The sequence below is a fragment of the Cygnus olor genome, chromosome 20, assembly GCF_009769625.2.
Source record: "Cygnus olor isolate bCygOlo1 chromosome 20, bCygOlo1.pri.v2, whole genome shotgun sequence".
NCBI lineage: Eukaryota > Metazoa > Chordata > Aves > Anseriformes > Anatidae > Cygnus > Cygnus olor.
Genome location: NC_049188.1, coordinates 12,071,276 through 12,094,060, shown reverse-complemented (window position 1 = coordinate 12,094,060; position 22,785 = coordinate 12,071,276). Strand labels below are relative to the sequence as shown.

The following is a 22,785-nucleotide window of genomic DNA, read 5'->3' as shown; positions in this document are numbered from 1 at the left end:
TGGATAAACATAGTGCAATAGGAAAATTGATACTCAGTCAAACTGTTGTGACTTTGCATATATTTTGGGCATCGGTTTAACCCTACATTAAAAGAGTCCGAAGTAGGCTTTGTTCTGTGTTCTCCTCTAGCACTCCCTAGGCTCTTCCATTTCCTCTTTTATCTGGTTTTCAATTTTTTAAGGTTCCTTTTCCACATATTTTTCTAATGACTGTTAGTTTCGTTTGTTTGCTTGTTTGTTTTGCAGTCTAGAGTTTATGCATCTCTCCAGCCATGTTCTTAAAGCATGTTTACTTCTCCAACCTGTGGGACATTATTTAACTTTTATACTAGTTCACTTTTTTTCAGCTTTCTCTTATTTTCTCTCTTTCCTCCTAGTTTCCATGCCCAAATTCTCGGTTCTTCATTCTCCCACACCAAATCCTCTCCGCCACATCTTAGCAAACTCCTGGGGAACCTTGAGCAAGAAATTATTTCTTTTCATATCTGTGTCATTTTGCAGATAAAAGGGCAAGATTTTTTTTCCACCCTCCTGGACCGTATTCATCCCTTCTTGCTTCTGCAGCCAAATATAATGCTACTCCTGATTTCAGGTTCCACATTCTAAGAACTGACCTGTGTTATATTCAGAACCTTTCAAAAAACAATGGCCAGACTGTTTCAAGCACCACCGAAGTTTCATCCTTCCGAATGGCATGTCGCAAACAAGATGCAGTGTGCCAGTACAGAGTCTCAGAAATCCAGTTCAGAGCGCATGATAGCTGAGAGTCAGAGGCTGGTGGATGACATAGAAAAGACAACTCAGAAAACCCAAAGTGATGTCAACAAGAAAATAGGTAATCCCATGTGTGCTCTGCAAGTATCATCTGAGCTATATGTTTAGGTTGGACTTAAAAAATTAGGTAATTGTGGGTAGGAATATATGTCAATGCCATGTTATCTGATCTCATGGAAAAATGCAGAACATTATCAAAAATATTTTTAGGTGGATTCTTTATTTTATATGAAATAAATTACCTGTCTAAAACGTGCAGAAAGCTATTTCACCCCAACCTCCTGACACAGTGTTGTAAAACTGTCTCCACACATCAGCCTCCAGCACTAAATTCACTCCACAATGGACTTAGTCTATTTCTAGCCGTATCTACGATCTGACTCACAATGCTCTAGCATTTAAGAGCAGCTTGTATTAATAGATGTTTGTAACTTCCATTCTGCAGAACAGAGACTGGAAGAAATAAAATTCTGGAGGCAAGAATTAGATAACAAACTTGAACAAATTGTTAATGAGACAGAGGTACTGTTGACTTTCAAGATCAGGCTGGAGAAAGCTTTGGAGAGCTGCAAAGAGCCACTTGTCATTGCCCAGAAGTGTCTCCTGAACAGGTGAGATTAAGAAGAAAAGCATTCAGGGAGTGAGAAAAAGAAATCTAGGTAATGAACTTTTAACAAATAATTTAAAAGGCTGAAAACTGAGGGGCTGGTTCTGCAGCAGAGTCATGGTCTGATTTATGTGTTTTAACACTGGGGACCCAATCCCATAAAGGACAGATTACCAGCGTGGCAAAGAAACACTTTGGATATGCCGGGCTCTCACCACTGTCTGTTAGCAGTAGGCATTTGAACAATGTGACTGACGGCTTTTCCTCTTTTTATTTAGGCAGAGGCGAGTTGGGATTGACTTGGTGCATGATGAAGTGGAACAGGAACTGGACAAAGAAGTTGAAGTCTTACAGGGGGTTATTGCTTTGCTTGAACGTACATTGGAACAAACCAATGAGCAAATCAGGTACAGTGGCAAAGACCATAACTGAACTTTGGTTATCTGAAAAGTAGGACAGACATAATCCTGAGACGTTGAAGCATCAGGATGAACACAGAACCAAGGCTACTTTCAGTTCTAAACAGTTACAGAAGTTCAGTTTTAATCCATAACATGATCATTAATTGTGAGAAGTTCTGTTAGAACTGAAAGCACTTCCACATGATCCCTAGTCCTCCCAGGATCCAGTCCTGTGCATTTAATTCCAATGGAGATTATATCATCAGTTCATATGGAGGTAGCACCATGCTCTAGATTTTGTGACTTTACAACTAAGAGTTCATGCATGAAAAATTCAATAACAGCATTTGCATTGACTAATGTACCTCTTCTCACATGCATGTTAGAGAGACTTCTGCTTAGACTTTGGCTTAGAGTCTGGTTGTTTCTTCTTCTAGACTAAACCGTTCTGCAAAATACAACCTGGAAATGGATCTGAAGGATAAATTCACAGCTTTGATGATTGACAATTACTGTGCTAGCCTGACAAACAACACTCCTGATGTCAGATATGCTGATAATACAGTGAAAATAGAAGGAAAGTAAGTGGTTATTTAGCCCAAAAAATGTACGATAACTATACAGCTAGTTTGAACCATTCCAGAAATAGCAAGATTGAAGTAGAATCATAGAATCATTAAGGTTGGAAAAGACCTTCAACATCATCTGGTCCAGCCATCACCCTACTACCAATGTCACCCACTAAACTATGTCCCCAAGCACCATGTCCAACCTTTCCTTGAACACCCCCAGGGACGGTGACGCCACCACTTCCCTGGGCAACTCGTTCCAATGCCTGACTACTCTTTCTGAGAAGAAATGTCTCATAATTTCTAACCTAAACCTCCCCGGCACAATTTGAGGCCATTCCCTCTTGTCCTGTCACTAGTTACATGTGAGAAGAGGCCGACCCCCAGCTCCCCGCACCTTCCTTTCAGGTAGTTGTAGAGAGCAATGAGGTCTCCCCTGAGCCTCCTCTTCTCCAGACTATACAACCCCAGTGCCCTCAGCCACTCCTCATAGGACTTGTGTTCCAGGCCCTTCACCAGCATTGTAGCCCTTCTCTGGGCATGCTCCAGGACCTCAATGTCCTTCTTGTACTGAGGGGCCCAAAGCTGAACACAGTACTCAAGGTGCGGCCTCACTAGAGCAGAGTACAGGGGAACGATCACCTCCCTGGTCCCGCTGGCTACACTATTCCTGATACAAGCCAGGATGCCATTGGCCACCTGGGCACGCTGCCAGCTCATGTTCAGGTGAGCATCAATCAGCACCCCCAGATCCTTTTCCTCTGCACGACTTTCGAGCCACTCTCCCCCAAGCCTGTAGCGCTTCAGGGGGTTGTTGTAACTATATGTAAGTAACTATGTGTAAGACAGACTAGCTGTTCATCATCAGTCTCTTGTATATTTTTTTTATACTTCTGTCCATCACTTTAGTATCTGTGTAATATGTCAGTGAAATAAGCCACAATAATCATGTTTCTAGAGAACTGCAATTCACTAAAAGTTTTTGAGGCTCACAGTTACTTAGAGCAAATTTCATACATTGCTTAAAACCAGAATTGATTCACTGATATAACTTCCTTTCCTCTCCCAGGACGTCCTAGTTGGTAGAATGCTGGACTGGGACACATGAGGTGTGGGGTTAATTTCTGATTCAGTTGTTAACCTGTCAAATGTGCCCCTTTTGTGTGAATAAAGTGTGAATGGTTTAGATGGAGAAACAGCTACTACAGAATAGGTTGGTGAGAAGAAACAGGCTATGTAGTGTGTGAAACAGTCTCCTGAGGAAGCTATTGACTCTGCAAGAACTGACACACTTGGAACACCAAGACACTACTGGCTCTTGCCACTAGTACACTAGTGTACATCAACAACGGGTTGTGTAACTCAGACCACACCCAGAACAGAGTTTGCTGCTATATGCAGATGATGATTACAGGTTTATAAATACACCCAATGAAACAAATATACCTCTGAGGCACTTTCCAAACACCTGCCATACAAGCAGATACATACAAGATACAAGCCACTGGGGCACAAGTATGACTCTCCACTTCTGGTGATACACCTGGGGGCTGGCTTTGCAACTATTGCTCCAATTCACTATTTGTGTATGTAGAACTGAACTGTACAAGAGAGTAAGTGAAGGCGTTATGTGAATAGTTACTTATTATTAATAGTAACATAATAATTATTTTAGTAAAAAAAGTTTCATTAACAGAAAGTGTTCCAAGAAACTTTGCTTATTATCTGTGACTACCCCTTCCTCCCTTATCAGGAAAGGAAAGTAAAAACAAAGTTGCTCTGTGATTTATCAAAATGGTTTCCACACTACCCCTATTTCTTTCCGAAATGTTTGCGACAGAGAGGGTCTTTATTTTGTATCTGTTGAATTCCCAGAAAAACTAGCACTCACTGGGGCGTGCAGTTAATAGTACTGCTTTATAGTACTGATTTGTTCTGTTTAGCACTCATATTTGGTTTTATGGAGCAATTACAGATTTACAAAATCACAGATGGCCTGATGCTGCCAGTCAATGACCTTTTATTTTGAATCTTTTTCAGTTTTATTAGCCCTGAAGACTGGATAGATTTCTCAAACATAAATGTTGAAAAGGCTGACAAGCAGAGAAACAACTCACTGTCACTAAGGGCACTGATTGACAGCATCCTTTCCCAGACAGTGAATGACATGCACAAGCAGTATGAGATGGTCAATGTTGCTTTTAGAAACAGGGTGAAGGAAGTCAGAGATGCCAAGCACAAGCTAGAAATACTCCTTGCATTGGTAAGTGATAGCAGTCTGTCAGTGAAAAGATAGAAACAATGGGCATGGGTTATCAGCCAGTTTACTCAATCTGGTGTCTTGAGCTACTGCAGTTAAGAATTTTACCTTCGTAATACTGGGAAGAACTGCCACATTCCCCCACCACCATCCACACCCCACCTCCACCCTATACCCCCATAACAGTCAGCTTAGATTTTATTGAACCATCCCTATGTGCACTGATACAGAGGTAAATTATTTCTGAAATCATTCATTCAATGGAAATGTTTGGGCTTCAGTGAAGTTGGGATTTACCTTGTGATTTTCAGATACATGGTATTCCTACAGGATTTTCATGATTGTGCTGTAAAAGCCTAATAGCTTATTAAATCAGGGCCAATGTGCTTGAAGTTCAATACATGAAAACTGGGCTTGATGTTAAGAGTTATTGCTGAACTTAAATCGTCAGTCTCACTTAGAATGATGTTACCTCCTCTCCAATGAAGGAACCATAATCCTGGGCAACCTGTAAAAATACTCTAGTAAAATAAAACCTTAACATAATGAGTGTTACTGTGATTGCTATTACTATAGCTATTAAAGATCTTGATGATTTCACTCATTGTAAGAGGCAGTGTGTAGCAGTTCCTTCTGTTGGATTTGTTAAGGTGATGGATGAGACTGCCTTACAGGAGAAGAACATTGCAGCCTTAAAGAAAGCAATTGCTGATAAAGAAGGACCTGTTAAAGTGGCTCAAACTCGCTTGGAAGCAAGAAACCATCGTCCCAATGTGGAATTATGTTATGACACAGTACAATACAAGTTGATTAGTGAAGTTCAAGAGATTACAAACAATATTCAAAGGCAAGTAGAAATGATGAAAGAGTGGGAAAACTGTGGTACGTATTAATGGGTTAGGTTAAATAGTCACAGTAACACTGGGTCCTAGCTATCCTCCCTGAAAGGCTGGGAATTGCTTTTTCCTTAAGGGTAGCACATTTTAGGGTAAGCTGTCTGGATATTGTCTCACTGTGAATCCTCTTTTTTTTTTTTTTTTCCCACTTGGAATTCTTATCCCACATGACAAAATGTCCATGTATTCTCAAATAATATCTGTCTATATTTTCCCTGTTAGATTAAAGGATACATTGGCACAGGCTGAGACAGAGCTGAAAGGTCTGAGCCGACGACAGCTTTCCTTGGAGGAGGAGATCCAAGTCAAGGCAAATACATTATACATTGATGAAGTGCTCTGCATGCAGATGAGAGAGTCTGTTTCCATTAACAACTTTTGAAGTCATCTTCCTGAACAACTCCTGGTGAGACTTTTTATTGACAAACCTCCAGATTTACTGGTTTGTCCTAATGCCATCTTCTCATTCTAGATGTATGAAGTAATTAAAACAGACCTAGTATTTACAGCTACTTCTATGCTCTAGAATGCCTGATGAAATCTCCCACTTGGCAATAAAGTTCCAGAATAAGAAGGAATGTGCCTTCCATGTTATTTATCTCAGGTGCAACCGATGATATCTTCTGCCATTGAGAGGTATAGAAGTTGTGGAAGTTAAAGCAGGTGTTCCCACATAAGGCACTTGCTGGAAAGATAGGCAAGTGGGAGGAGTGGGTGGGAGTACCATGGGTAGGACTAGCCAAGGTAAATTTTTTTTCTTAACATCTGCTGTTAAGAACTGGACACAGGGTGTATATTAAACTCAACAGGAACTAGGGACTGGTGATACATTGGATGGGGTATCTGACTGCAACTGAGTCAAGATCAAGCCAAGGTTAATTTGGGGTTAATCACTTCCTCACCCCATATCTCAGTTTCCCTATTTGTAAAACGGAAACAATCAGGGGGGCTTCAGTTGTGATGTGTTTGAAAGTCTACAATGGGAATTGCTGAGTAAAGTGGAGGGGCTAGTTTTTACTGGAGGTGCATGTAAAGGCTGGGAAAGGGCTCGTTGCTTCCTCTGGTTCTGGTGAGGGAAAGCAAAGAAATGACAAGAATAAATGATGCTGGAGACACAGGAGGCCAGTTCCCAAATCCAACATTTTAATCCAGGGGATAGTAAAATTGTCCCTTGCCTGTCTCTTGCTGTAATGGTATTTCCCTTTTGGAGGCAGCGCTGGCAAGATTTGAATCCCTTACTAATGCCATCTAAAGGATTCATTCATCATTTGTAGATGTAACTGGTGTTTTTCTGGGTCTCCCTGTGGCTTACACCATTGGGTAGGTGATGACAAAATAATTAAGCTCTGAGTCAATCAGGTTTTTGAACTTCTTGTAAATATCACGCAACAGCCGATCCTCCTCATTGGTCTCTTGTCGGGCTGTGTAAATCCTGACCTGTGTGCATGAATGGCAGTCATGTGTCTCAGATACATGGAGCAGTCTCAACCCATTAAATTTCACGGCAACAAGAAGCCTCTACAACTATTGAGGGATCTAGAGAAGCCAATGTTTTTGAGTTAAATCCTGAAGTTTTTACTGGTTTTGCTCCAAACTGTGTGAAGACTCTGACTCATCTCCTGCCAAAGATTTTTTTGGGAAGAGGAAGGGTCCTTTTCCCCCAAGACTGATGCATATGTGGGATCTGCACAGATCTAAGAGAATCTACTAAATTCAGAGTCCAGCAGGCAAAGCAGCATGACAGCATGGTTTACACCAGCTACATTTGTGGTCTGGCCCCAGTTCAACACAGCATCCCTATTCAGTGAGATGTGTTTACATATTTTTGCAGTTTACTGGGACTCAATCCACACACTTCAATTTAAGCATAGACCCAAATACCAGGCCTGGGAGGTAACTAAGAATCCCTAGCTTGACCTGGGAGGTGACAGAAGGAACCCCGAGACTAGCAAAGGCTTGTGGCATGGTCGGTGCTGGCTACTGAACTTACATAGTATTCTGTACATGGCTGAGTAGGTTGGGAAGCTCCACTTCTGTGAGTGGTTCTCAGGATCCTTACAATACTAAAGCATTATATAGGGAAGGTAGTTATGTTAACTTTTCCTTCTGTGACCTTTATATGGATATAGTGACCTCAGATTCCTCTCAATAGGGAAGAGAAGAAGGAAGGTAACAGGAGTTTTGAAGCACAAAGTCTTACCTTTATGGTAGTCAAAAAGCATTTCCTTTCTGCACGATTATGTAGCAGCCTCTCCATAAAGGTGACACTAAGAAATGCCCAGACTTTCAGAAAAAACAACCTCCTGCATGATAAGATGAGCTGTAGCAGCTCATCATCCAGCACCTCATGGTCATTGTTTACTTCAAGTGTTAATTTCTTGAAAAAGAAAGAACACTGTTAGTACCACTGAAAAAAACCTTGTGAGTGCAGTAGCAACTGGATTTCCCAAATTTGCTAACAGAAGTGACTGCCAGCAGATCAACTTTGAACCTTGACACTAGCAAAGAATCACTTTTTTATTATGACAGAAGTATATGTAATGCTAATTTCCATTCTCCCCTTAAGATAGGGGTCCATTGTGCATGATGTACCATCCTAAGAGACTCACAACTTCTAGTGGACTTCTAGTGTCTTCTAGACAACTAGACAACCCACAGCTCATGCCATGGTATTATTTCACATACCAGAAATGATCAAAGATAAAAGAGTACATCCAAAGACAACTTCTGGAAAGCTTTACAGATCACTGGTGTTTATTGCAAAACTCTACAATGCAATAGAACTTAAAGAAAGCTGTCAGTAACCATCAGTAAGGCCATGTGCTTCCCTCAAGAATGCACAGACCAGGTAAGTCATTTACATGGGTCAGCCGTTGCACATCTTTTGTGATGCAACCTCCGTGATAACAAAGTGCTTTGGCAGAACAGCTTTTCTACAAAAATGATGCTTTCCTGCCTGAAAGGTTCTTTTAGCTCACAGCTGACATTATGATCACCAGTATTTTTGATGTTTTGGTATTTTATGAGGGCAACCTGACACCAGCCTGCCATTAGTGAAGAACAGCATCACAAACATTGTAACTAGGGAAGGATAATTAATCATAGAATTATAAATTCCCAGTTTGGAAGGAACCCACAATGATCACCGAGTCCAACTCCTGGGTCCCCAAAGGACCACCCCCCAAAAAAAAGGCTATGCGTCTGAGAGCATTGTCCAAACACTACCAATTACCTGAACTGGACTACAGCTGGAACACTGGAATGACTAATTCTCCTGAAAATTACCTTAAAAATAAAACTGAAGTGGTCAGAAATTCCTATAGGTGACTGTTGTTATGCAGAATGCCCACATGATTACTTTGCTTAGCTTTGGGATAAGTTGTCACTACCGCTCTAAGTTGTCACTACTGCTGACCTTACCTGCAGCACATGCCAGTAGGCTGGGAGGAGGTTGGTGAGGGTAGGTCTCATCATCCAGTCTGGATCACTGAAATAGCAGCTCCGTAAACTGATGCTCCTGACTGGGATTTCCACTAGCAGGATCCTGGCTAGGTGATCATGGTTCATAACTCTTTCAAAGAAGAAGTTGACGTTCAGTTTTGGGGCTCTCTTGGCCAAGTTGGCCCATGACATTCCGCAGACCACTTGCCCATGAGGGTCATGGATATGACATTTGATATTCAAGGTGCACAGGGAATGAGCGCTGTGCTCCCGCAGGATGTCCAGCAGTTCATCAGAGATGCAATTATAATTGAAAGTCAGGATAACCAGGCTGTGGAACTTGGACATGGTTTGGTGGAACAAGGTGCTGCTGTAGACAGGAAGGTGAAGACTGAAGAAATCCTCGATATTGATTTCTGATATAAAGCTTTTATTAGTCAAGCAGCTCAGAGAATTCAGAAGCCCACAGCCTTCTTCCAAGGTTACTCTTGCTCCTTTTAAGTTGAGATAATCAAGCTGTTTGCTCATTCTTTTCAGGAAGGTACCTAAGTTCTTGATAAACTGAGCCCTGACCACGTTTTTCCAGACCAAGCGGTCTAATTCCAGGTTCTTGATGCTCAAGGATATGAGGCGACTGTTACATTTACCCAAGTGTGAAAGAAGACCTCTCATAGTTGCTTGAAATTTTCGAGTAATGACAGTATTGTAAGGATACAGTAACTTGATTTCAAGGTGCTCCAAATACTTGCCAAATTTCTTGACATACCACAGTGCAGTTTTAAATTCAAACATGTGTGCCCTTGATGGCTGACCACTGAATGTGATGGTTCTGGTTCTCCAGAGGGATCCTGAGTACATGGCCTGACTCCATTTTTTACAGACCAAGGCAGCCCGAGATCTATCCTTGTCATCTAACCAGTGGAAGACATGTCTCAGACAGACATCAGGTAGATCAGCCCAGGAGCTCTGCTCAGGGTCACTGTCATCCTCCATTGAGGAGACAATTTTTCACGTCTCCTCTGAGTATTGAACCAAGCTTAGATTAAGAAAGCTGTGGCTAGATTTCTGGTAATTCCCAACAGGATGGTCTTTCAAGCAAACAGCTAAAAGTTTGCTTCTTTACATTCAAAAGCAACAGTCTTTTCTTTGCTTCTGTACTCAAGTTGTCAGGATCAAGCAACTTCTTGTGTCTAAACAATGGTCTAACCTAAATAAAAAGAAAAAAAATGAGTAAAGAACAATCACAGGATTCATCTTTGAACTTCCTGGCCTCTAGTCTAGCGAAACAGGGAAATGGTATGATAACAGTCATTGCAATTGATAATGTTTTGGGGCCTGATACCTAGTGTAGAAATGTGTCCAGCATTCTGGGCTGTACAGAGATGAGCAGTACTGTCTGTGCAAAGCTATTGCACATGACTGTCCTTAGCCCCTGGAATACTGTTTCAAGACAATCGGAAGTCGCGCCCTGTCTTAGATGAAGGTACAATCCCTCTTGAGAGTAATAAGCACTGTAAGCTACTCTATCACTTGGTTCAAACAGGCTGTTGAGACATTTTGCTCCAGTGGACTGGAAGGCTGGTGAGTCAGGAGTCCAGCCGAGTAGTAGTAAAACACAAGGAAACAACCATGATGCAAGACGTTACCTGTTCCAGTCTCAAGGCTGGACTCTGTCCAGCTCCCTGAGCACCTTTCCAGCTCTGACGGATAGTCGCCCTCCTGAGTTCATGATTTGTTTTCTGTACTTCCCCCTTCACCGCCCCCTCCCCAAAGTTTGGTCATTGCTACTGAGCAAAGAGGTAACTTTTGTGATGTCACAACAACTGGAGCCATGCCAGGGCAAACAGCAAACAAAGCCAACTTGAAACAAGTCAGTTGGGCTGAGGTAAAGACAATGAAAAAGATAAGCAGACTTGTTTCATCATCTCAGGAAAAGACAATAAAAAGCCAAGAAGGAAAATGATGCATTTCATATCTATTAATTTACTAATCACAAACTTCATCTGTAAAATACAAACTACGTCCCATGGATCCGTTAGGCGCTTGTTTTCATGAGGCCTTTTACAGATCAGTTTATCATTTGGTTCTACCAACAGCTGTGGGCATTCATTCAGAATGAATTTTCTTCCCATCTCTACAGTGCGTGTGTCTTACTTATCATGTACACTTGGTAAATCACTGCTTAGCTCTTGGGGTTGAAACTCAAGGCTCACTGGCTGGCATGACCAAAAGACAATGCAACTCAAAAGTAGATTATGCCAATCTCCAGAAAAAAAAAAAAAATCTACCTTTCCTCCCTTGTATGTGTTGCTCTGTTGGTGTAACAAAGATGAGACGGTTGGAGATAACAGGCACCATAAGAAGATGAAGAAATGCAGATCCTTGAGAGTCTGTTTACAACTGCAAAGTCTCAAATAGCTCTAAATTAATTCTATTAACTGGCTTAAAAGGACAGGCTGACTGCCTAATTCAGCTTCTGCCTGCTGCTTCCCTTTTGCCTTGGGGTTCTCACATACATTATTTCTGTGTCAGCACGTGCAGGTTGTTCAGTTAGCACCATGTCTATTCCTGGTTGTGTTTGTTTTTTTTTTTTTTTTTCTCCCAGATCCAAAATACAGATCCATAATCTCAGCCCTCAGGATAAACCTTACAAAGTGAGCATGTGCCTCTGATTACCACCTGACTTCCACTTATTGGGGAACCAAATCTCCCCTTACCCTATGAAGACCTCTTTGTTTTGCAGAACTGTCAGTCATTTAGGAAGTCTGTAGATGAATGACCACTTTTTTTTGCCCGTCCATGTATTCAAGCCAAGTCGCAAAATATGGTGGTTCAGGCTGCAGGTTGCAAGTGAAAGGAGCCTGAAACCTTCCCTAGAGTGACAGAATTGGGCATGGGGAAAGTCATGACAAAGTTGCAACTATCTGAAAGCCATCAAGCTAATGGGTAGAGGACAGCAGAATAGCATATATGGCTGTAATACATAGAAATATGTTTCTATTAATAAGGGACTATTTCTTGGGATGTACTTGCCCACGTTAAAGTTTATGAATACAAAGGGGTACAAACGCTGTCAAGTGGAAATTTTAAAACTGTAGTGCTTTGCAAGTCCTAGAAAGTATGCTTACAAGCCACTGGCACGACTTGCAAGGTCTGCAGTGTCAATGGGCAAACCAGACGTGACTCTAGGGTAAGCACTGGCTATGCAAGGTGTCTCTACCAGTCAGCTCTGCATTTGAAGGAACATAATCACATTTGGGGATAAAGAAAAAAAAAAAAAAAAAAAAAAGGAAGCTGCTACAGCTCTTTCCAAGAGCAATTCTTCAGGTACAAGTGTTTTAAAGATAAATGCATTACTTGTTTTCCTCTGGGGTAGGATGCAAAACAAAACTAACAACACTCTCAGCACTTGGCCTTTCTTTGCTGCCTGATTCGCTAGAGGACCCCCCCAAGCAGTTTCCAGTACAACACTGTGTAATTTCACCAGCTCTATCTCCTCCAGCAACGAAATAAGCCAGTGGGGCAAAACAACAACAAAAAAGCCTTCCAAGACTTGTCTTATAATTATCAGCAACAACAGACGTGGTCGCATGGATTCCCAACCGGGCAACCAGCCTGTGAATACCTTGTTATTGCTGCTGGGGCAGATGCGCTCAAGACCGCTAAGCTCGGGGCGGTGGGGACAGAGCGGCGGGAGGCGCAGAGCGCTGCCCGCCGCCATCACCCCCTGCAGCACCCGCGGCCGCGCGGCGGCTGCGTCTGGGCTCGTCGGGACAGGCCACGCGCCTCCCGCCCCGAGCGTCACGCCACGCCACGCCACGCCACGTCACGTCACGCCACGCCACGTCACGTCACGCTCCGCTCCCGCAGCTGCCCCGGCCCCACCCTGGGCAGTGGCCGCGCGTCTAACGGCCTCCGCGCGCGCGAGGGGCGCAGCCAATGGGAGCGCGCGCGCGGCTGCGCTGGCCAATCCAGAACGCAGGGGGGCGGGGCGGGATTTGAATGCAGCGGCGGGGACGGCTGCGGCGGCGGCGGTCGGCCCGGTCTCGGTCCCGGTAGGTGCGGTCCCGAGCGGCGGCCGGAACGTTCCTGTCGCGGGCCGCGTCCCCTGCCGTACAAGGGGGAGGCCGTACGGGGCTTGAGCTGGGACTCCCCCAGCCTTGGTATCGCCGTTACTGTCTTTCGCAGCCGTGGTTTCCAACGTTTCTTGCGCGTGAAATAACCGCGTCGCCTGGGCTCGCCGCCTCAGCTGCCGTGGGCCTCAGAGGACCGGGGCACCGCGCTGTGCTCGGCAGCGCCGGGCTCGCAGCAGCGAACTCAACCCTGGGGCAGCAGCTGCTTCCTTCCCGGTATCCCGCCTGTGCAGGACTTTCCGACGTAAAATAATCCATAGCGATCGGCAGCTTACCAAAAAGAAACCTGATAAGCTATGGATGTGGGACCTTAGTCTGAGACATCAAGAAACTTGCAGTTAAATCGCATTCTACCTGATGTGCTTGAGGCTCACAGCATGCCAGGACTAATGTCCTTGGAAACGCAGTATGTGATATCCAATCTCTCCTTTTCCATACTGATGCACTTTGCTCTAATTTTTGTTCTTATTCTGATTGTTTCAGAAATAGATTGACCAAGAACTGGAACAAGATGGTATCTATGCTCAAAAATGTCAAGGCAACAATGGGCTGGCGGAAACACCAGCTCCTAGCTGACTTCGATGAAAATGACGGCCCTGTACCAGACAAATTCAAGAGAAGGGCTTCTTTGAGTTCTCTCAATACCATCCGTATGTCTCTAAGGAAGCGAATACCATTAAAACAAGTAGAGCTGAATTTCCATGAGACCCCGACTTGGGAAAGTATGGAAGCAAGAGGAAAGTGCCAAACTCTCCAGAGTATTACAAGAACAGCAAGAAATGCTTTTGGAATGGTGTCCCAGGTACTTTTGCCTTTGCACTGGAGAGTAGGTAGTTTATTTTGTGCTTCAACTTCAGTTCCAAGATTTCTGGACTCTGATATAATGTATTCCAGAGAGTTTATTCTATGTATGGCACAACACAGTGGTTGGCTCATAGCTACTCATTAGTAGAATGTTATCCTTGCTCTAGCAGGATAATCCTTGCCTTTATTATCCAGAAAAATTATGGTTCTGGCAAAACAGGGAAGAAGGTGAAAAGAATAAACATGAGAAATCGTTTAATAAAACCCTTTTCCCCTACTGTATTTCATCATGTATGACAGAACAGCCTTCATGAGGAAGAAGATGGGTAGAGACTGCCATTGCTTGCAAATGATTGTTTCTGTGAAATGCGTAGCTTTATACATATAAATATATATATAGATCTTTCCTGCACCTGTGCTATTTATTAGCATGTTCTTCATAACAGACAATCTAAATTTGGACTGGCAAAAGCCAGTAGGTGGTAGCAGGATAGCAACCTAACGTTTGCACTGCTCTTCCTGTTGGAGGCAGACGCTAGGCATATCAATTACGTATCAGAGAGCCTGTCTCTTTTCTGCACAAAAGCAGCAGGCACTTTCTTCCAATACCTGCTGAAGTCCTTGTCAAGTTCCAAGGATCAGGGGAGCAAATGATTCCTAGAACCCAAATTCAACTACAACTTCCTCGCAAGGGGGAGTGGAGAGGCAGGTGACCTATTCTCTCTTGTCACCAGTGATAGGACCCAAGGGAACTGTGTTAAGCTGAGGCAAGGGAAGTTTAGGCTACACATCAGGAAGAGGTTCTTCACCGAGAGGGTGGTTGCACACTGGAACAGGCTCCCCATTGAAGTAGTCACTGCACCAAGCCTGTCTGAATTTAAGAAGCGATTGGACTGTGCACTTAGTCACATGGTCTAAACTTTTGGGCAGACCTGTGCGGTGCCAGGAGTTGGACTTGATGATCCTTATGTGTCCCTTCCAACTCGGGATATTCTATGAAATGGGTAAACCTGATACGAGAATGAAAACTAGGGATTCAGCTCAAATGTTCCTTATCCTTCTGTTTCCAGACTCTAGGCTGATTGACTTCATTTAGCTTAACATGTCTGTCTAATGCACTTTTCAGAAAATACAGAAGACTCGCCAAAACCCAATACACTCGACTGTGGCCTTTCCAGATGGATCTGTTGGTAGGAGAAGCCATGCAATCAGTTTTTCCAGGAAAAGAAGTACTATGCCTCAAACCCCTTGCCATAACAAGAATAGTGTTACTCCAGCAGCCAGTTCCATGGGCACCCCAAGATCCAGCAAAAGAGCCTTGCTTGGGCCAACAAGGGTGTCAGAACATAGAGAATGGAGGGGTTTCCCATCCTGGCATGGTGAAGATGCTGTCCCACTCCGGAGATCAAGAAGAGCAGCAGCGCTTAAGAGCCCCTATTCATCACCTGCTCCTGCCAGCAGAATGACGTAAGCCACATTTTTTTTTGTGTAAACCTTATTGCTTTTTTTTATTACTGTGATTAGAGTATCTTGTAAGATGAATGGCAAGGTGTGAAGGTTGTTATCCTATTCCACTGAAATGGTATGCTGTTAGGATAGTTAGGAAAGTAGTAGTTACAGGTTGCTGAATAGAAAGGGGCTGAGCGCTGCATAAAGCTGAACCATGAATGTTCATTTTGTGCCATGACAAGAAAGAGCTTCCTTTTTAATCACTCTCCCATTGGATTAGAAGGTTTACAGCATGTTTCTCAGCACCAAACCATATCTGACTCTAGGAATATACCTGAACTCTTTGCTGTTGCTTTTCTGGTAGAGAAGCTCTCAATGCATCTTCTACGTAGCTCTATCTTGCTAATGCTATTTGTATTGCAGAGATACCTGAAAGAGTTCTGCCTATGCCAAGCTCTTCATACAGAGTAGGGAGATTCCTCTTGCCTCAAAGATTTAACACAAATTAGAATCATAGAATCATCTAATTCAGGTTGGAAAAGACCTCTAAGGTCATCTAGTTCAACCTTTAACCTAGCACTGCCAAGTCCACCATTAAACCGTGTCACTAAACTAGAGAAAGGGTTGTGAGCTAAGGTAGTATTTTATAATGTACCAGGTATACTTTTGTCTCGGTCAAAGTCATGTGAGAAATGTCAAAAGCTAGAAGCTGTCTAAACCTCAAGAATGAGACCAGTCATTGAACTGGAGGATAGCTATCTATAGGATGAATGGAGATGTGAAGCAGCTGGTCAGTAGAATTAAGAACATAATTACTACAGGCCCAAACTTCTCTCAGTAGTCTGGAAGTAACTTGAGTTTTTACTGCAGGGATAGAGGCTATCACCTAGTCAGTCTGCCTGGTTTCATCTCTAGTAATAAACATCCTTTTTGCAGAGAGTTTGAGTGTGAGTTGGAACTGGTCTCCTCAGGGATTCGCCGACTGAAGCACCTCTCTCAGGCACTTGATGATGGTATTGTACAAGAGGAGAGGTAAATACTGCTAACAATACCCCAACTCTTAGCAATAGGCCACCTTCCACTTGAACACTAGGCCAAGTGATTGCTGTAACTCAGGATGAGGAATAGCTGCAGAACTTTCTCAGTTGTAACATAGCAGAGCCATTCTTTCTTCATGACACTTGTGCAGATTAAATTAGTAGTTGGACTTGCAGCTTCTAAAACCTGTCAGATACTCACCCTGTCTTCATGTTTCTTGCTGTAGAAGTCTGATTTTTCCCAGTCAGAGCCTAACTTTTACTTTGTATTAGAACAGTATCTTGCTACCCCTGTCTAAAAGAGCTGTCAATCCAGGCATGCCAAAAAACCAAACTCCAAACCATTGCACAGACACTTAGCTATCACTGGTGCATGCACATTTATAAGAAAAAAGCTTTTGTTATATATTTATGTTTACAAATAGCCAATTTGAACCATACCTCAAAATTTAGAGGATGCAGAAGCCTCTAGTACAAAACCTTGGTTAACCCGTGAAGTGATAGGCTGTTGCGTTTGTAAAAGTTATGTCATGCTGAAGTAGGCCTATTCAGTCAGTAAAAACTAAAGGTCAGGAGTTTCAACGCAGAACAGTTCCCTAAACCCCTTCCTCTCTTAGAACACTTGATGTCAGGCATTCAATAATTAAGTCAAGGTACTTTAATCTTCTAGGGAAGGCTTAAGCATTAACTACTTTAATCTACAAAGAGATAAAGGCTTAAAATCCTGCACAATTCCAAAAATTCAACTTCTACCAATGGCACCATTTTTAGATAGTTATAGGTTTACTCCTGTAAAAGTTAATGTTAATATACATTGAAAATTTACTAAATCTCACTCCTAATATTCTCCCATCTGTTAGTGATATGACAGTTTCTCTCATTCGTAACTGAAGATAGTATCAACCAGGTAAAGTAGTTGTTCACTTACTTTGACTATACCTGCATGCACATGTGAGGAGAAAAACTGCTGTTTGGAGAGGGACAGACATACTAACTCAAAGTTTTCTTAAAATCTTATTGTGTGGAACCAAAGGGTTCTTTCCCTCATATTCACTGTGGCATTCTCTGCTACAGCAGATCATTGTGCAGTTGTGAAGCAGCCTCTGTATTGAAGATTAGTGAAACCTTACATCTTTGCAGTGAACCATAAATTGGGCTTCTATGCAAACAGCAGCTTTTTTCACCCCAGATCAGAAAACTACTGGTACTAATGTCTTTGTCACTTGATCTCAGTTCTTACTGATTAATAATAAAGATCACAAAGCATGACAGAACAAACTGTTACCGTGAGCTAATTTTACAGCCTTTATTTTCCATCCCTAGCATTGTATTAGCAGTTAACATGATGCTGCGACAGAAACAGTAGATGATACCTGTGTTGCTGGCATTCTTAAACACAGTTGCACCTAAGTGGATGGGAACATGAATTCTTTGCTTCGTGTTTCTGAAAATCACCTTCTAGTATCAACTCATTGAACCGTTACCAGGTTTGCTGTGAGAATGTCATAAGAGCCTTGATTACCTTCACTGTGATCTGTGTTGTGACATTAATATCTTAACCTGTTAACATCTGAAGTATTCTTTTTGTTTAAAGGGAAAGTTACATCATAGTTCCTATTCTTGCAATAAAGGTATAAGAACTTGATTTCTGTAACTGTTAAGGAAAAAAAAATGTAAAATGTAACTCTCTCTGCTACCTGGGAGCAGTTTCAAATGCTTGATTGAAGCTTCCAACAGCTATGTGTACTGCTTCCTCTGAGTGATTTGGTCCAGTTCTCCTGCCTGTGTAGATGCATACAATGTGCTCCAACACTTGCTCGTTTGTAGGAACCCTATCTGGAATAGCTGAGAAATACATTTTTTTGGAGGTGTGCTTACACTCACTCTAGCACATTACCTTCTCTTGTGGTATTCAATTGCCATGAATTATATTATTACAGCTTCCATTTAATCTTTTCCATAATGAAACAAGCCTTTCTTCTCAAACTGATGATGGTTGCTAGCTCCATGCATTGCTCAGATGTATCTATTTTAATGAATTACATTATATCACAAGAAACGCTCTTGTTGCTAGTTAAAGTATTGCCATACTTAATTTTTGTACTGCCATTTCTGCTCATTGAAGGTAACTACATATTTTCTTGCTAGTTTTCAGAAGTGTTCAGTGGAAGTACACAGGTCCAGACCACCTCCCTCCTTGCTCCCAGATCTTGTCCTTTGTTGCTCCTGTCTGCCATTTTTCCAGCAATTTGTGTAACAACCAGTTACTTAACCTTGTCGACTTCATGCTACTAACGGTAGTTTTGTTCTTCTGCAGGCAGCATGCGATATCAAACTACTACTGTCTAATGGCACAAAACCTGCAGTCTGTACATCAATCTCAGAAATTTTCTCAGGCTATCAGAAGGCAAGCAAAGAAACTGTTGAGCAGTTGGTATCTGGACAGAGATGGCTATAAGTAGTGTTGGTTTGAGTATATCTGAAGGAAGACTTCGACTGGGACCTGAGAGACTGTACTCTATGCTTTGAACGTAACTGACTACTTTGAATAAGCAATTATATTTTAAAAATCTTTCTTAACAAAGCAGCCTGGGACTTCCATTCCCTTGCTTTCTCTTTTAAAGTCAAATGAAATTTGTACCACGATGTATTACCTCCTACTGAGATAAGGGACCATCCTGGAAGTGGCTTTCATAGGCAGTAAGTACTTTGAAACATATGTTGCACTGACCATGGTCAGAGAAAGGGTCACAGATTCATAATATACTAAAAGTAGTGATCTGTTATTTTCAAAACCTAACTTTTTTTTTTTTAAATACTAACAAACTAAAAGTTAAGCATGACGTTTAACTGGAAGTTAAAGAAACAATAATTGCTTGAGTTCTGACCACAAATGCCATTCCAAGGCAACAGGTTTCTGTGGAGTCACTCAAGCCACAATAGTGGAGCCACATTAGGACTTTAACTCACAGCCTAAGGACTGCTGTTATGTTAGCCCAACTTCTGTCTTTCAAACTAAAGCAAAGATTTTTCAAGCTTCTAGAATTCAACACCAGGGCTGTTTTCTATGGTAGCAGTTTTGTGCAGTCTTTTGGAATTACTTTCACTCTAAGATGTACCTTCAAACGAAAGACTGAGTTGGTAAACTTTTATCTACAATCATTTTTAAGATGCACATATAATTTGGTAAAACTGGAACAGCCTAAGTTTTAATGGTATTAAGTACAAATATGAGAAGCACTCATGTTCAATTCTGATTTATGTGTAATTACTGATTTTTAAACTTGCTCCGAATTTTCTTTTCTCTTGTCAAACTATCAAATATTGAAACAGTTAATAAAGCCTGGAAACATCCCAGACATCTAGGCTTTCAGATGACTGGTGTGAGCTTTAGTTTGTGTGATTTTTCTGAAGTAGGTTTTTGTTTGTTTTTGTGTTTTTAAATAAAACACCACCAACAAAAAACTCTTCTTATATGGAACAGTACCTTGAAGTTATTCCTTGCATGTACTGAAACTCCTTCATAAAGCTTCCACAAGGATGGTGTCTCATTATTGAAATCTCTTCTTGTATTACTTCTTTTCAAAAAGGAGGATTGGAGGTCACAGGTTGACGTCTGTTCACAGATCTAAGTCTTTATTTCAGATAGTCAACCATATTAAACAGTTTCTATACTAACACCACAAATAAAAACAGTCTGGGACACTACTGGCTTAAAGGCAAGGAAGGTTTTATTTTAGTGGCTAATATAAGATTTTAAAAACCAGCACACGTCAAAATCTATACCAGTTGTAGAAATCTTACTCCTTATTTCATATTAAGAAATTCATTATTGTACATTTTTGAATCTTTACAAGGCAGCCATAAGAAATATAAACATTTTTCACCAGATAGAACCTTCTCACTGACAAACATTATCTAAAAGTATACACTTCATAAAACTATAGACTGAAAGAACATGTACAACTTCGTTTCCTTTTAGGAATTCAGTTATAAGAGGACTGCCTCTTTCCCTTCCCCACAAATAGAAAAGTTTATACAGAAGGCTTGGGGTTCTGTGAGAAGCCTGCCATTCTGGGTCCTACATCAGTCCTTGTAGAATAACTTATCCATAAAAGTTGTGATTTTTAAATTATGTTTTAGTGTTATGATCTCTGGTACCCCATCTCCCAGCAGGTCACGGTAATCTTGCCTCTCTAGTCCGTGCTCTCCCTCTCCCCCCTAAGTTCTGTACAATTTTACAAATAGGAACTTATCTGCCAGAGTTGTTTCATATTTCCACCACCTCCACCCTCCCCAGACAATGATACCCAGTTTCAAAGGGAGCTTATTGGGATAAATACAAATAAACTATCAACCCCTTACCTTGGACTTGGTCTAAAATGAGGGAAAGAGAAATACCAACACCTGACCTTCAATTCCAGAGTCCATAGCACAGGATTCTAGCTGGTCCGGGCCATTTCCTAGTTCTGAAAAAAAAGGAGCTCTTTTCATCCAGAAAAGTATATTATTACTTTTTTTTTTTTTTTTTTTTTTAATGGGGGACTGAATTTAGGATCATCAGTAGGAACCTATAGTTACACTTGAGTGATTAAACAGCACTGAAGTGAAATTACCTTGTTAAAACTACAATTTCTGCTGAAACTATGAACAGACAAGGAGGAATCATTGCTCTTACAGACGCTGAGGAGGTAAGTTGGAAATTTTTGTGTTTAGGGACTTCTATCCTGAGACAGCTCCAGATGAGGACGAAGAATGCAACTTTCTCCCCTGTGTGCCTGAAATGAACAATTCAATGCAGAAGTCCTGATTTTAGATCCCACATTTCAAGCTCTAATCAGAAAAAAATGAAACTATATTGTATAATCTCTTCTTCTCTTCATTATTAAAACAATTAGATTATTACAAAAGGGCCCACACTTGAACTGTCTAGCGCTTTTATAACATACTTACCTTCTCTGTTGCAAAAGGGGAAAAAACTGGGGAAAATCCTATTTGCCCAGTAACAATTGTTGCAGTTAAAAATTTCTAAAGCTGAAAATACCTGTTGTTTTCAGGTATAATTAAAAACGCTTAAAGAAAGTTTTTAACAAATTTAAGAAATTAAACAATACAAAAGGACAAATTTCACTTTTTCTTTCTAAATTTATGCTGTGAAATACATAATAACGTGAAATAACTATTGGGTATTTGCTTAAATTCACAGCCATGCTCTGGCCTTAAGCCTGTAATGTGTAAATAGGACAACTTGTTCCCTAAGAAAGGCAAACAGGATATTTTGCAGAATGGTGGACCTTCAAGATAAATGTCACTGGATTTTAATAGTAGATTAAGGTGCGTCAAATGTCTTTCTCTGTGGTTTACTGGTAGCTGCACTTCTACATAACAAGTGAAAAGTTTTACCTTTGTTTAGAAATGACTTCCCTAAGTAGTAGAGGCTCAGGAGAAGCAATCTGTAAGAATTAAGACTATTTTCATCCAAACAAATCAAAATGGCAGCTTTCATGAACCCCAAGGAACAAGAGGAATAGTTAATGCCATGTCAAGTTTACAATTAACAAAATTTTATGCAGAAATAGATATAAACCATGCCACAAAACTAAACAGGCATACTTTAGTCAAGCAAGAATCTGTCTGAAGCGCACTAGTGTACTCAGATACATTTTTTTTAATTGCATAAACAGCCATTGTTTTCTTTTTAAAAAAAAAAGCTTACAAATTTGCTTTGAAAGCAGAACTTAGGTTGGCTTTCAATAGCTACATACATACAAAATACACCACAGTGTGAAGTTGTGTTTTCACAATATCTCAGGTAAGTCTAAAACTGCTATTAATCACAGCTTTTTTTTTTTTTTTTTTTTTTTTTTTCCAGAATACAGTAATTTAAAAATGGGTATATATGAACAGGGCAAAGAAGGAAGAGCTTCCAGGTGTGGTCTACTTTGTACTGTGCTGACTTGTACTGCTGCTTCAGAACACAATTGAATAAATGGAATAACAGCTTTTTGTTTTATGTTTCACTTCTGCCTCCTCCACTAAGTTGATCAAAAGATTAAGTGCTTCTCTGTAACATACTGGAGGCACTATATGTGTTGAAAAGTATTGATGGGTCTAGCTTGTGTTCCTTGGACGCCCATAATACCCACAGCTTCTCTGAACATTTCCCTTCTGCGTATGCCTCAACACTTACACAGCCTATAAGGTTTAAGGAAGTGCTGACTGTACAGAGAATGCAGCAATGAGGCTCAGTAATCAGAAAATAATAAAGGACCGCAGGTTCAAATTCAGTCTCAGTGAATGGCCTGATGAAGAGAATTGATAATCCCTCTGTGAAAGCAGAAGTGAAACTGAAGGCCAATGGCAAAGGGAATGCCAATGAACTGTTGCATGCAGTTTCACGTGGACAAAGTATAA

At 41.4% G+C, this 22,785-nt stretch overlaps 3 protein-coding genes across 11 annotated transcripts; 2 read left to right on the top strand and 1 right to left on the bottom strand.

The window, feature by feature from the left end:
• Window positions 1-593: 593 nt before the first annotated feature.
• Window positions 594-6,075, top strand: TEKT1 (tektin 1). The gene is made up of 7 exons (XM_040532220.1): window positions 594-835; window positions 1,220-1,385; window positions 1,660-1,788; window positions 2,220-2,363; window positions 4,392-4,614; window positions 5,262-5,458; window positions 5,730-6,075. Exons 1-7 carry the CDS (start codon window positions 646-648, stop codon window positions 5,887-5,889), a joined length of 1,209 nt encoding a protein of 402 aa, XP_040388154.1. The 5' UTR covers window positions 594-645; the 3' UTR covers window positions 5,890-6,075.
• On the bottom strand, window positions 644-10,891 carry FBXO39 (F-box protein 39). 2 transcript variants are annotated; one of them, XM_040532219.1, is made up of 4 exons: window positions 10,595-10,891; window positions 8,928-10,155; window positions 7,708-7,884; window positions 644-774 (listed from the first exon to the last, which is right to left on the bottom strand). In XM_040532219.1, the coding sequence occupies exons 2-4, from the start codon at window positions 9,939-9,941 to the stop codon at window positions 745-747; spliced, it is 1,221 nt and encodes a 406-aa protein (XP_040388153.1). In that variant the 5' UTR covers window positions 9,942-10,155; window positions 10,595-10,891; the 3' UTR covers window positions 644-744. The 2 variants fall into 2 exon arrangements, with proteins under 2 accessions (XP_040388153.1, XP_040388152.1); XM_040532218.1 differs by lacking the exon at window positions 644-774 and adding an exon at window positions 6,177-6,944 and having other exon boundaries at window positions 10,595-10,890.
• Window positions 10,892-12,573: 1,682 nt separating this feature from the next.
• On the top strand, window positions 12,574-19,732 carry PIMREG (PICALM interacting mitotic regulator). 8 transcript variants are annotated; one of them, XM_040532228.1, is made up of 6 exons: window positions 12,575-12,997; window positions 13,565-13,883; window positions 15,012-15,352; window positions 16,271-16,366; window positions 17,232-17,278; window positions 17,695-18,682. In XM_040532228.1, the coding sequence occupies exons 1-5, from the start codon at window positions 12,951-12,953 to the stop codon at window positions 17,260-17,262; spliced, it is 834 nt and encodes a 277-aa protein (XP_040388162.1). In that variant the 5' UTR covers window positions 12,575-12,950; the 3' UTR covers window positions 17,263-17,278; window positions 17,695-18,682. The 8 variants fall into 8 exon arrangements, with proteins under 8 accessions (XP_040388159.1, XP_040388162.1, XP_040388158.1 ...); XM_040532226.1 differs by lacking the exon at window positions 17,695-18,682 and adding an exon at window positions 18,689-19,732 and having other exon boundaries at window positions 12,576-12,997; XM_040532229.1 differs by lacking the exon at window positions 17,695-18,682 and adding an exon at window positions 18,689-19,732 and having other exon boundaries at window positions 12,977-13,487.
• Window positions 19,733-22,785: the final 3,053 nt, after the last annotated feature.

Coding starts and splice junctions, on each gene's coding strand:
- FBXO39 (XM_040532218.1), bottom strand. CDS start 9,941: ATGGAGGATGACAGTGACCCTGAGCAGAGCTCCTGGGCTGATCTACCT. Junction 7,885..8,927: donor CCTACTGGCATGTGCTGCAG/GTAAGGTCAGCA, acceptor TTCTTTTTCAAG/AAATTAACACTTGAAGTAAA. Junction 6,945..7,707: donor GCTTTTTGACTACCATAAAG/GTAAGACTTTGT, acceptor TCATGCACACAG/GTCAGGATTTACACAGCCCG.
- TEKT1 (XM_040532220.1), top strand. CDS start 646: ATGGCCAGACTGTTTCAAGCACCACCGAAGTTTCATCCTTCCGAATGG. Junction 1,386..1,659: donor CAGAAGTGTCTCCTGAACAG/GTGAGATTAAGA, acceptor CTTTTTATTTAG/GCAGAGGCGAGTTGGGATTG. Junction 5,459..5,729: donor ATTACAAACAATATTCAAAG/GCAAGTAGAAAT, acceptor TTTCCCTGTTAG/ATTAAAGGATACATTGGCAC.
- PIMREG (XM_040532221.1), top strand. CDS start 12,951: ATGCAGCGGCGGGGACGGCTGCGGCGGCGGCGGTCGGCCCGGTCTCG. Junction 15,353..16,270: donor GCTCCTGCCAGCAGAATGAC/GTAAGCCACATT, acceptor TCCTTTTTGCAG/AGAGTTTGAGTGTGAGTTGG. Junction 16,367..18,688: donor GGTATTGTACAAGAGGAGAG/GTAAATACTGCT, acceptor GTTCTTCTGCAG/GCAGCATGCGATATCAAACT.